This window comes from Uloborus diversus, chromosome 2 (genome assembly GCF_026930045.1).
Source record: "Uloborus diversus isolate 005 chromosome 2, Udiv.v.3.1, whole genome shotgun sequence".
NCBI classification, from domain to species: domain Eukaryota; kingdom Metazoa; phylum Arthropoda; class Arachnida; order Araneae; family Uloboridae; genus Uloborus; species Uloborus diversus.
In genome coordinates, this window is record NC_072732.1 from 173,842,865 (window position 1) to 173,855,720 (window position 12,856).

General features: G+C 33.8%; 1 protein-coding gene across 3 annotated transcripts in view; it reads left to right on the forward strand.

Annotated features, from left to right (window-relative positions):
- The window catches only part of LOC129216161 (myosin light chain kinase, smooth muscle-like), a 97,638-nt gene that overhangs the window by 78,049 nt on the left and 6,733 nt on the right, over positions 1–12,856 (forward strand). For 2 of the 3 annotated variants that reach the window (XM_054850328.1, XM_054850330.1), the window contains 4 exons: positions 483–564; positions 3,764–3,967; positions 7,762–7,942; positions 9,619–9,779. In XM_054850328.1, coding sequence (XP_054706303.1) covers positions 483–564; positions 3,764–3,967; positions 7,762–7,942; positions 9,619–9,779 — 628 coding nt within the window. The remainder of the gene's footprint in view (positions 1–482; positions 565–3,763; positions 3,968–7,761; positions 7,943–9,618; positions 9,780–12,856) is intronic. The other variant, XM_054850329.1, reaches the window with a different exon arrangement.

Below are 12,856 nucleotides of genomic sequence, written 5' to 3' on the forward strand. Positions count from 1 at the left end.
AACAAAACGGTTGTAAAGTTCGTTTCAATTCTATCAAGAAACTTTCCTTTTTAACTGTATATATTTGTACTATTAATAAACAACAGAGATTGTTTAAACGAAAAAAAAAATATTTAAGACACTCACTAAAGACAACACATACATGGGCAGCATTATCAATTCTCTAAGTCTTCCTAATGGGGCTTCCGGACTTCGTCAGGGGCACAACCTTTTGTAAGTTCGCTCTCCTTTTGTCAAATATCGGTAAATTTGTAGTTTTAAGTCAAAAACTTATTTCTCCTGTTTTATTTCTGTTATCACTGACAATTTAATAGTCCTGGATATTTGACATTCATAATGTACGTTAAGTGGCCCATATTACCCATCTGTATTTCAGTATTCTCTATAAACCTTCCTATCCTCGCAAGAAAATGTACAATAGTTAAACTTAAAGAATCTCGTAATATTGCGGAATTAACGGAGTTTTTTTTGTTTTATTTCAGAAGAAGAACCATCTATGGCTGTTACTGTCGAAACTGGTTCTGAATTTACAGAGAGATTCGACTTGAAGGAAGAAGTTGGGAAGTAAGTTAATGCGCCTCTTTCTAATATAGTCGTTGTATGTAAGAAATTATATGCTCCACGTGGTTACATTGTGTAACACTTGACAGGGATCCCAAGATTAATAACTGGGATCTCCATAATTGCGTAATGGGGCTTTCCGTGATTGCCTACTGCGCAGATGCATGAGGGCGCCTGAGTTCATATAGCTGTAGACAGTCGTGAAGGCATGACTGGAAAAAACCTCCTGACCGAATAGCGGGATAACTTTACGGCATATCTTTTGACCGCTATTCGGGAAAAAGGGCAAATTAGCTGCCCATCATGTATATTGTGTCAGTGAGTAGAAAAATAAATTAGTTTGTGTGTGTTGTGAACATGGTCTCTTCAATTCTCTCCCTTTCCAAAAGTTGATTTATGGAAAATGTGAAAAAGAAGTGGCGAAGATCCTCTTCAACATTGTACACATGTACACAAATTCTTTCTGGAAATAGTTTAATTTAACTGTGAAGGTTGTCTCAAAATGTATTCATTTTTTTTTTACTGTAAACGTTTATCTTTACATCTTTTTTTTTTTTTTTTTTTTCAAAATTATAATAGCTGGAAAATTTGTTTTACGATTATTTGGTACAAACTCAGCGCTGTTTGTAAACATGATTAAGTTAAATAAAAAGCTACTGTAATTAAAATCTAAAACGCATTTATTAGGTACTGTTTAACCTTGGATTGTATGGAATTGGCACACATCCAGTTAAGACGAGTGTATCTGAATGAGGGAGAAAAGTTAAAATTGGATATACGCGTTCCGCTGATTTGAATGTGACTCTGCTTAATTTAAAGGCTAACAAACATCTGCAAATGCTGACTTCCCTGAAAACTAATAGATCGGTCCATTTCCGCCTGTGAAACGGATGTTTGCCTTTCCATACAATCTGTGGTCAGACAGTAAGATCGTGGATGAATATCCCAATATATATATACCATACTCGCTGTAGATAAGAGAAGCTGGATAAAAAAACACTACGCATTCAAGCAAATTCAGATATTAGTTCTACACAAAATTAACACAAAAATTATTGCAGCAATAAACCACTTTTGTTATTTCTTTTAGTTGTATGTTCCTTTTTATGTAATATTCCTTGAATTTTTTTTCTGCTGTTTTTAATGTTATTGACGTGCAAATTCGAATGAATTTCCTCAATTAACATTCCAAGAAATGCCATTTTTAATCACTGTGAATAAAAATACGGGTCGAACTCGATCTTAATTATCGGCCCTTGACAGCGCAAAAGACAAAAAAAAATGCTGTCGCACTACTGAAATAAATTACACAAACAAATACTGCAACTTGGGAACGGCTGTTATTTGATCAGCTGAGCAGCTGAACCCGAAATCGTTTTGGACTACTCCTACGCGAGACGTAACCAGATACGATCGCCGGTTTTTCTGTTTCGGAGGGAAAAAGGGAATTGAGTTTCGAGCGTGAAATTTTGCTTGTTTATTTTATGGAATTTGATTTCTTATTTATTACATGATGTTAATTCATAAACATTGAGTATGTCGGATAAATAGTGATTTAAGTCGAGCTAATGAATTTCTGAGAAGTGTTCTGTGTTTATGCGGTACAGAAGGAAGTTCAACAAAAATTTTAAAATTTTTTCTTTACACATAATAGACTAAGATCCCACTAGGCTTGACCTACCTTCAGCAAGTTTCCAGAAATTGTTGGGTAAATTACTCATTTTTGCCACCTTTTAGCCCCTGGAAACCCTGATTAGTTCACACGCAACAGGTAGACAATCTTGATTGAACTTTTTCTTTACAGCTTTTACTCTTCATTTATGACAACAATTTTTAGAAACTCGATGAGAGTAAATTACTCATTTTTGGGTACTTTTTAGCCTCCGGTAACACCGTTTAGGGACCGAAAAAAGGTAGACAATCTTACTTTAGTGTTTTATTTACAGCTTTTACTTTTCATTCATGTCAAGAATTTCCGAAAACTCGATGAGAGGTAAATTATCTCCCTCTTTGAAAACCTTTTATCCTCTGACGATTTTGATTAGGGACCCAAAAAAAGGTAGGCAACCTTACTTAAGCTTTTTTTTCTCATCTTTTACTCTTCATTTATGATAACGATTTTCGGAAACTCGATGATTATTTATTTTTAGGCAACCTTCAATCCCTAGCAACTTTGATTAGTTCACGTGGAAAAGGTTGAATTTCTTAACTTTCACGTTTATTTACAACTTTTCCTCTTCATCTATGGTAACAATTTTAGGAAATTGGATAAGGGTAGGTCAAGCCTAGTGGGTTCTCGCCCTATACGTATCAGATGCAACATTAGCACATCTAGTGCTTGAAGGGGGGGGGGAAGTTAATGATTACAGATGCCCTCATTACATATACATATATACGAGGTCTCTTAGAAAAGCATTGACTTTTTTGCGTGAATACCAGATCAATATGAGCTTATCTTGAACCTTTATGCAATTGAAACGTGCATGAATGTCTTTATGTGACACTGAGTTCTATTTTGAAAGCTGGTTATTCTGACACGAAAGTTCAAAAATGTTAAAATAATAACACTTGTGTACGTCACAATAATAATACAAACGATACTACTGTCCACCTCTGGCAAGTTGAGCTCTGCTGCCAGACCGATTATACGATTCCATTTGTTGAAGTAGGGCTGAGAAAAAAACGGCTTAAGAACTTCTGAATTTGTTTTGCAGTGTTATTGCCCATTTGACGAGCAAAATGATCCAGGTAAGAGGTAGCAAACGGTAGAGGATTTTCTCGGCAATAAAAGGGTTGCAATGGTAACTCAACTCTGCGCCTTACAATTCCTCTTCTTACTGATTACTCTCCCTTGAAATAAATGGTCTTGCTCAAGGCCATAGTTTAACGTCTCAAAGGTGGACAGTATTCTGCGTTCACGAAAAAGCTGGACTACTTGTAAACTTAAAGTTGCGTCATTTGGCGAAGTCAATCACGTGTTTAGCTTGAACAAGAACAAATTGGTGCCAAGCAGACGGCGAATACTATTGGTTTACTTTTTTTGCATTTCGGAGAAAATCTCCAAAAGTGGTTTTTCAGGCAACCTTTTTACTTTTAGTGTATCTTTTCCGTGATCAGTCTAGTCGAGAGTTTTACGTCCAGTATTTCTGTATATTATAAATTAACGACTATTTACTGAAAGATTGTCTTCCATATTTGTCAGAGGCCGCTTCGGGACTGTGTACAGGTGCGTTGAGAAATGTTCCGGGCGCCCTCGAGCTGCGAAGGTCATACGTTGCCTCAAGATGAAGGATAAGGAGAAGGTGCGGCAAGAGATCGAGATCATGAGCAGGCTGCACCACCCCAAGCTCATGCAAGTGTTGGCTGCGTTTGAGAGTGGCCGCAACATGATCATGGTTATGGAGTTGTAAGTTTTCGTGTTGGCTAACTTGAAGTTGGTGTATTCATTTTTAAGCCGAAATATTTCAACAAAGATACTGTCTGATCACCGATGAGATGGAAAGGCTAACCTCTTGTTTACAAGCGGAAATGAACGCATCCAAGGGCGCCCATATTTGAGGGGGGGGGGGGCAAGGAAGGGCTCAAGCCTCCCCTTTGAAATTAGAACTTCCTTGCTTTTAGTACTTTTTCCATTGCAAAAATGTAAAAACATTTCTTTTTCAGCAATTAATTGATAAGTTATTAAAAATGTCAAATTTTACTAACTCTAATCTGTACTGAAATCGGTTTCTATGGGGAAAATAACCCTACTGTACTGTGCTACTGTGCATAATGCGCTAATTACACCCTGTCCTAAAAATATAGACACAGGGGTAAAACACAATGCACAGTAAAATAAGAAGGGGAAGTTTTTGTCTCGTATGTGCTTAAAAATAAACAGTATGTGAAACAAAAGTTAAGGTAAATTTATCAGAAAAAATATCATGTGTTGAGTTTATTTGGAAAAGCAAAAAGCAGGGCATACCATCATTATAGACAATTTTTTAATTAATGAATTATATTTATGGTTTATAAACACAGTTACAAATGTTAATATTTAATTGAGCTTTTTTTACCTCCAATTATATCAATCACTCGGGTTTCCATCGTAAGTATCAAACTTTGTATTCCCCATGGAGAAAGTTCACACCATGCTCTATCGCTGTTTTCAGGTATTGATTAGAAAAAAATTGGCTCCCATTTTTCTGCTAGACGTCTCTATACATTTTCCATCGGTGTTAAGTCTGGATTAAGCTGGATTAAGCAACAAATATGTGGACAGACATGAAGACTATCAGTACATGATATTGATAGTCTTCATGTCTGTCCACATATTTGTTGAGTTAGACACATGAGTAGTCTGAGTAGGTGCTGTGTCCTGCTGAAATACAGTTTGGTTCTTCCAGCAAATCCTGCATTGGAATGAAATGAGTCTCTAATACTTGCTAATAGTCGTGAAGGTTCATTTTCTTGCTAAAAATTACCGAAAATGTAAAATCACCACAAAACTCGACGTTTAAAATGGGCAAAGGAAATGATGTCGTATGGTGACAAATGGCAGATAACAACATTTCGTAACGAGAAAAAGTGGAACTTGCATGGACTTGATTGTTATAAATTTCGCTGGCATGATTTAAGAAGCGAACGCCGTTTTCCTCATACACAGCATGTTGTAGTATCAATAACGACTTCAGCTGGTTTTAAATTCGATGGACAAATAATTTTGGCAATTTGTAGCTAGAAAATGAATTCCTACGACTACCAGCAGCTATTAAAGGACCATTTTATTCAATACAGGGTTTGCTGCAAGGACAAAACTGTGTATTTCAGGCAGACAAAGCGCCTACTCATGTGTCCATAACAGAAAATATGTGGTTCAACATGAAAAATATCTTTGTCATGGTTTGACTTTCGTTTAATTCAGACTTGAATCCAATGGAAAACGCGTGGGAACATTATCATGAAAACTATACGGAAATGGGAGCCATTACTTTTCTACCCAATATCCGAAAGCAGCAATAGAGCAAGCATGGTCTGAATTTCCCCATAGGTAATACAAAACTTTATACTTTCGATTGGACACAGCATGATAGAGTAAATAGAGGTAATAGAAACACAACTTCATATTCGCATTTGTAAATGTGCTTTTCAATCTTACATATAACTTATTAATAAAAAAAAATGTCTAAAGTTATGGGATACCCTTTTTTCTGTTTATCTAAATAAATACTACACAATATTTTCTCAAATAAATTAACCCTAACTTGTGTTTTACGCACTGTTTAATATCATACACATATGAAGTTAAATCCCCCTCTTTCATATTTTTTTCGTTCCTTGTCTTTATTTTTTGACAGGGGCTTTTTAATCAAGGCTTGAAATTTAAAAAGACAGTCTTTTTCTTCTGAACCAATGGTGAAGTGGGTTTTTTGACTGCTCTCGAACTAACTCTCGAATTTATTTCAAGACATTCTTATTTCTTATCATACCAAATCATAGCCGACTCTGATGAATTACACGCATCCATGCATTGGGCCATTCCTCGGAAAACGGTAATTTTGCCCCGCATATGACATTCATATATTTCATAAAAAAAACAATAATTTAATAGGATGATGAACAAAATTTTGTTGCTTAAGAAATCGCAAACGCATGACTTCTTAAGCAAAAACTTTTTTCAAAAAAAAATTTTTTTTTAAATGAAATATAGGAACCGTCACGGTCGAGACGGAAGACCGTTTTCAATGGAATGAGCATAGACATATTTTTTTCAATGGTTTAAATAATTATTTCTTAACTAATAATGTATGTGTCCTTTACGTTGGAACCATACCTTTCAAAATCTACGATTTGTTTCGTCATCGCTGTATTCATAGAGCAAAAGTATTAGCTTATTCATTATCAAGTTACCAGAGGTTGACTTTGGATCTCCCACACGTGACGCATGTAAATAAATTTTATTTTAAATAACAAAATTGTTTAATAAAAATATAATTGCGTCAGGAGTATCTTTGTATCAAATGTAAAGATTGAAAAAAATGCCTACCCCTGTTTGTTTAAAATATTAAGAGATGAGACGAAATGTTAATGAAATTTAAGCGTATTTCTATCCCGCACGTGACGGTGGAATGGCCCTATCACATCTCGGCGGTGTTCGGATTTGTGGTCTTTCGTATTACAGGGGTTCGGGTTAAAGAGATTGTGTATTGTACTTCATAATGTTGACAGCTAGAAATATATTACTTTTCATTGAAAGAAAAAGTTTGAGCGGAAAGAAATGTTTTATGGATTGGAGTCACAAAATCACCTCTGCTATTTACTACGATGATGCATGAAAACTCAGGATTTAGAAATTGGATGTTTAAAATTGAATTCATTTAACGGAATTAAAATTAATTTAATTCACTAAACATTGTATCAGCTATTAAATAAAAATCTCCTGAAGCAACTCTTTTATAGATACAATTCAACCTCACTCGCATTAATATACCAAGTATTTCTTCTTTCGTGCTTGCTTCTATCGGGCTTCTATCGTTTGTTAGATAAGTTTGCTTCTATCGGGACAAAGTAGCACAGTCAGAATTTACTTTCTGCGGGTGTGGAGAGAATGTCTTTTATCAAGGGTTCTGGAAAGGGAATTGACCGCCTAAACTCCCTTGCTACACTATTGATAATTTGTAATTGTTGCGATCTTTTTTTCCTGCAGCTAGTGCAGGCAACGAAGAACCGAGTTTTGAAACATAACTAAACTTATAGAACTGAAATGGTAGAAAGCAAATAGTGCCAGTAATATTTCATAAACGATGAAACTATTCGATGTTATGTGATGTAGATCAAATGCTTAGGGAGGGGGGAGCAAAATTTTAAGTTCTTCAGTTGGAAAATTTATAAATATTTGTGTATATGGTTATTTATATTTAAGAAACATTTATCAGGAAGCTAAACAAGTTCAAAATTCTTGTTAGTATTTCTTTTTGCACTGTATTAAGGTAGAAACATATTTATATCATTTTGATATTCTTGGTAAAACAATACTGTTCAGAAGTTATTTTACCCACGAGCAAAAACAACATCATCTGAGTCCATTGCTAAGATGTAAAAATTCTACATTGTTTTCTCCAAGATGTTGTAAATATGACGATTAAGCTGATAGTATAGTAATGTAAATTCCGGTAGTGAAATAAGAAAGTAAAATTACGAAGTTTCTTCTTCAACTTTTAGCATATCTGGTGGAGAATTATTTGAAAGAGTGATTGCAGATGACTTTGTTTTGACCGAACAAGACTGCATACTTTTCATGAGACAGATCTGCAACGGGGTGGCATACATGCATCGACACAATATACTGCATCTTGACCTCAAGCCGGAAAACATTTTATGCAAAACACGCACATCTCACAAAGTATGTATTTATTGTATTCATTATACCTATCATTTCTCCTTTTTTAGTGACTTTAGTCTATGTAGCGAGAATTGGCGTGTCAAGGCCAAAACACTTTCCAACTTCTCCCCCTTTTCCACTTCTGGTTGTCAGGGTTATGGCACTATGAATTTTCCCTTCACGTTGGTTCTACAACCCAGAACATTTTCCCAAGCAACATGGTGAAAAAGTTCAGTGTCGTAATTATGACAACCAAAAAGTGAAAAGAGTGGAGAGTGGGAAAGTTACATGGCCTTGAAACGCCGATTCTCGTTACATAGATTATAGTATGAAGGAACTATGCATAATTAAGAAAAAAAAAAAACCTCTTTGACGTGCTTTCTGTTCATGAAATGTAATGATAAATAGTTATATTCTTAGCGGAGGTCATATTTTGTAGGAAATGTAATTGGCGCTGGCGTATGGTGTTGCCTTGAATGAGAAAACATCGCTTTTGATTTTAAAACTTAACTCAAATTTTCGAACCCGTTTTGAAGTTTTTTACTTAAACAAAATTTGTTCTATTTTGTTTCCAAAAGTATATCCATATTTTTAAAATATAAGTATTTAAAACTTTTTGATATGAAATAAACACATAAATGTTTTCGATTTCTTTTTTTTACTTGTCATTTGTTCATTGCTTTGCCTGTTTTTTTATAACCACGCTGAAATATTAAGAAGTAATGTTTCTTTACTATTACATGAAGCAAAAGTTTATTATGCTGTTATAAAACTTTCGAGCAATTCAATAGTTTTGGCTAAACTTTCACTTATATTTAAGGAAACAGGGAATGTAAGCATAATTTCGGCGGTTTATTACACATTTTCATGACAAAAATTGAAAGTGTATTTCAGACCTGTAGTTTTCACCAATTAATTTTTCATGGCTACTTAATTAAAATAATTGAAAATTTATGATGAATAAAAATGCTTTTAAAGACGATTTTGGTATCAAAAATTTTGCGTTCTTAGGCTACGAAAAGTTAATCAAAAGTTAATTATTAGTTCTCGATTGAATTTTGAAATTGAAAATTCCAGGTGCATTAAACTAGCTTTCAGCTTACCTAAGTTACCATGGCCACAAGTATGAGAGATTCAACCAAGCAGCGCTCATACTTACATAGATTCTTGTTTTTTCATAAGTAAAGGTAAATTATAGCTAAAACATGTATTTCAGTTGGAATTCCTCTTTTAATCTTAAGGAGTTCTCGATACGGGTAGTAGCATTATGTGTGTTTCAGTTATACACCTATTTGTTAGATTTGTTAACAAGACATTGACTCATAACAAACGACACACACAATAATAAACACTTGAATACCTTTTTAACACAAAACGTAGTTGTGAGCTCTCGAATTTCACCTCCGTCTTTTTTGAATATTGACGATTTCTCTCCTCACTCTCTCCCCAAGGGTTGCCACATTTTTCTTCAAGTAGGACACTATAGTTGCACTAGTAAATCACAAATTTGGAGATAGAGCACTAGTTTTAATAATTTTAATGATTTCATCTGAAAATTCTCATACAAGTTTTTTTGTAACTTGCCAAACATAATTGAGATTAAAGTAAGTTTCCAATTGCTGCACATTAAAAATGCACCAATATCTAATGTAATGAATGCTAACATAAGTATTTTGACAGTTTTTATCTGCTTCTAGATAAAAATAATTGACTTTGGATTAGCTCGAGTGTATAATTCCGATGAAAACCTGAGAATCCTTTTCGGGACTCCTGAATTCGTCGCACCCGAGGTTATCAATTATGAACCTGTTTGTCCAGCAAGCGATATGTGGAGTGTGGGGGTCATCTGTTATGTGCTGTAAGTTCAATTTTATAACTTTATGAAATGTTGAAAATGTACTCTTGTGTTTTTTTTTTTTTGAATATCTTATCGCAGAACCTCGCAGCTATGAACCTCCGGTTTAAAAAATTATATTCTATTTTCTAAAGAAATGCAGTAGTTCTGTAATCCAAACATTGGCCAATCGATGCATTCAGTTTCACCTGTTGTCTTATAATTAATTTTAAAGTAATGAGAAATTTATGTGCGTGCATCTTTTTAATCACATGAGTAAATAACGCAGTTATAAGATAATGCGCCAAATAAAGCCAATTAAAGGCTAATAGCATTACATCTCGCTCATTAAATGATGCAATTGACTCCAATTTTTGTACATTCATCAAACGATTGATAAAAAAAGAAAAAAAAATCATCCCATGTGAAAACTTAAATTTAAATTATATTCGTTAGCGGTTTAACAAAAAATGGTGAATTGGCCTTGTTACAAACACGGGTCCCCAATAAGGCCCACTCCGGGGGGGGGGGACTGCCTAAAAGTACCATCAGACTGAAAAAAAATTTAAAAATTCTTTATTGTCAATATAAAAGCATATTAAACCACATTTGTGTAATTCTAAACACTATCGAAAATTCCATATACACTTTAAAGGAAAGGAGAAGGACCAATCGCCACATTCGGATCACAGATAAGTCGTTATTCTCTGTTGTTTCGTCACTACAGAGCACAATTCGTTTACATAGTAGAGTAACAACCCCGGTTATTGGCACTTAAAGATTTTGTCCTTAAACGTACCTCTGGTTTTCATTACTCAAAAAATAAGTAAATAAATAATTTTTTTAAAAATAAATGAATAAAAAGTTATTAAAAATCATCAGTAATTGGCACCAGAAAGCCCAGGGTATGACACCTTGTGATCCAGTGGTTGGCACATGTTAATGGAACTGGAAAATCACTTTATTTTTCACTTTTAGACTACGTACAAATTTTATTATCATAAGAAACATAATGCTAATTTAAACTAGTTAGTTTTACATAAAGTAATATTAAATGACACATCTTGATGCACGGAGAAAAATATCCAGATTATTTCTGTTTCATCAGTCGGCATGCAGTTTTGATTTTACGAATTATAACTGTTTTCACATAAAAAGGAACATTAACCCGATGATTCAAAGGAACCACAATAAATGGAACAGTTCTGTACAGTCGCAATATCTGACTGTAATGGCCAAACATATATATATTTTTTTGTTTCTTTTAAAAATTTAACAGTAGATTCTGGAAGATTTAAGTCAATTGTAGAACCCATATAATATTGATGCTGCAAAAGTATCAGAAATAAAACTAGCGGGCACATTGTACAACACATTAGGGACTTTAAACACATTTGCCAATCACTGGGGACTAGCAAAACTGAAGCACTACTAAATGGCATCCATCATTTCTTCAAAAACCCCAAAAAGAATAAAAACTTACTTCGACCCATTCAAAGTAACATCTTTCAACTAAACAAAACTTTTGACAACGAAAATTTAAAATACATTTTAAATCAAATTTTAATGTATTGATGTGCATGCTTCCCTTAAGCCAGAGAAGAAGTTTTTGCAATAAAAATGTCTGATTTGACCCAAGCCACGACTGTTTCTCTTTCCTATGCACTGCTGCCATTTAGTAACATGACTTGGGCGATTCTCGAAAGCTAAGTTTTTTATTTTATTCAAGTAACTATTAATTAAATATGGGATTAACTTTCATGCTTTGATAGTACACTAAAGCATGTATTATTCTCCAACAGCATTATTTTTTGAAGGCTTTTGTTAGCTGGAAAAATAAAAAACTTAGCGTTACGAACGGGACATTTTTTCGAGAATCGCCCAATTGAAGTTATAACCTTTAAAGTAAATGTACATTCAGTTGGTATATAGCCTTCTACTTTAAAAAAATTGGATATGAATCTTATTTTAGGACATTTTTGTTGGAAGTGCCAATCAATGATGACCTGCCAATTACAAGGGGTGTTACCCTAAGTGCAGCATGTGCAGCACAGGATTGTGTCCTCCACCCGATTCATCGGTGTCTTTAGTAAAAGGACACCGGAGTCGTAATAATGGCCTTATTGGACTGCAGTCTACTATTTCCAGCGTTATCAAATCACGGGGAAAAATGACAATGCACATCAACATTTTTTTTAATTTCGTCTACTTCATAAATTAGGCTTTCTAGAGCAATTAACATTTTTTTTTATTCTAGTAAACTATTATGAAACAAGATTTACTGTAAAGTTAGATCAGGCAATTTCAACAAAATTTTTTTGTAGTAAATGTCGCCTATAGATAACAAACGAATCAGTTAGGTTTTTTAATGACGATAAAATCACGATCTTATTGCAATCCTACATAGAAAAATGGAGGGTTTGCCTTATGGCCTTATTTGGCGCACCTACTTTAATAAAATCATTGCTATTAAAGCATAATTTTTTGAAAGTATTGGAAACAAGTTTTCACTGTTATAACCTCTTTTGAATCCAGAGAACTTTTTAAGTTTCTGGAAACTAAGCAACAGAAGTATAAGTTAAGATGTAAATGGATGAGATTTACTTTTTATTTTTAAAATTTTTGTTTTCTGGTCTTAACTGGAATGGAATCTGAGAAGAATCTTGAAATGTTGCAAGAGTGAGAGGTTCTACTAAAATTTCATGGAAAGAGATCTTTTGTGATTTAGTAAGCATTTATTTGACCGTCTTAAGTGAAGTAAATTTATCAATGGTTTTCGGTGTCGTTTAACAGATTGTTTACTTTCTACTTAAGAACTTCAAACGGTTGTCGAATAATTGGCTTCAAATCCTGTTTAGATTTTGAAACAATCTAAACAGGAAAAAAACTCAATGAAGATATCTAAAAGGAAATCAAGATATCTACAAATTAATCAATCTATCTAAAAATCAATCAATATACCTTAAAAATCAATCAATATACATAAAAATCAATCAATATACATAAAAATCAATCAATATAACTAAAAATCAATCAAAAGATTTTAAACAGTTTAATTTTGCTTCAATTTCTGTTTTGATTTTTTCGGTCTTATTAGATCG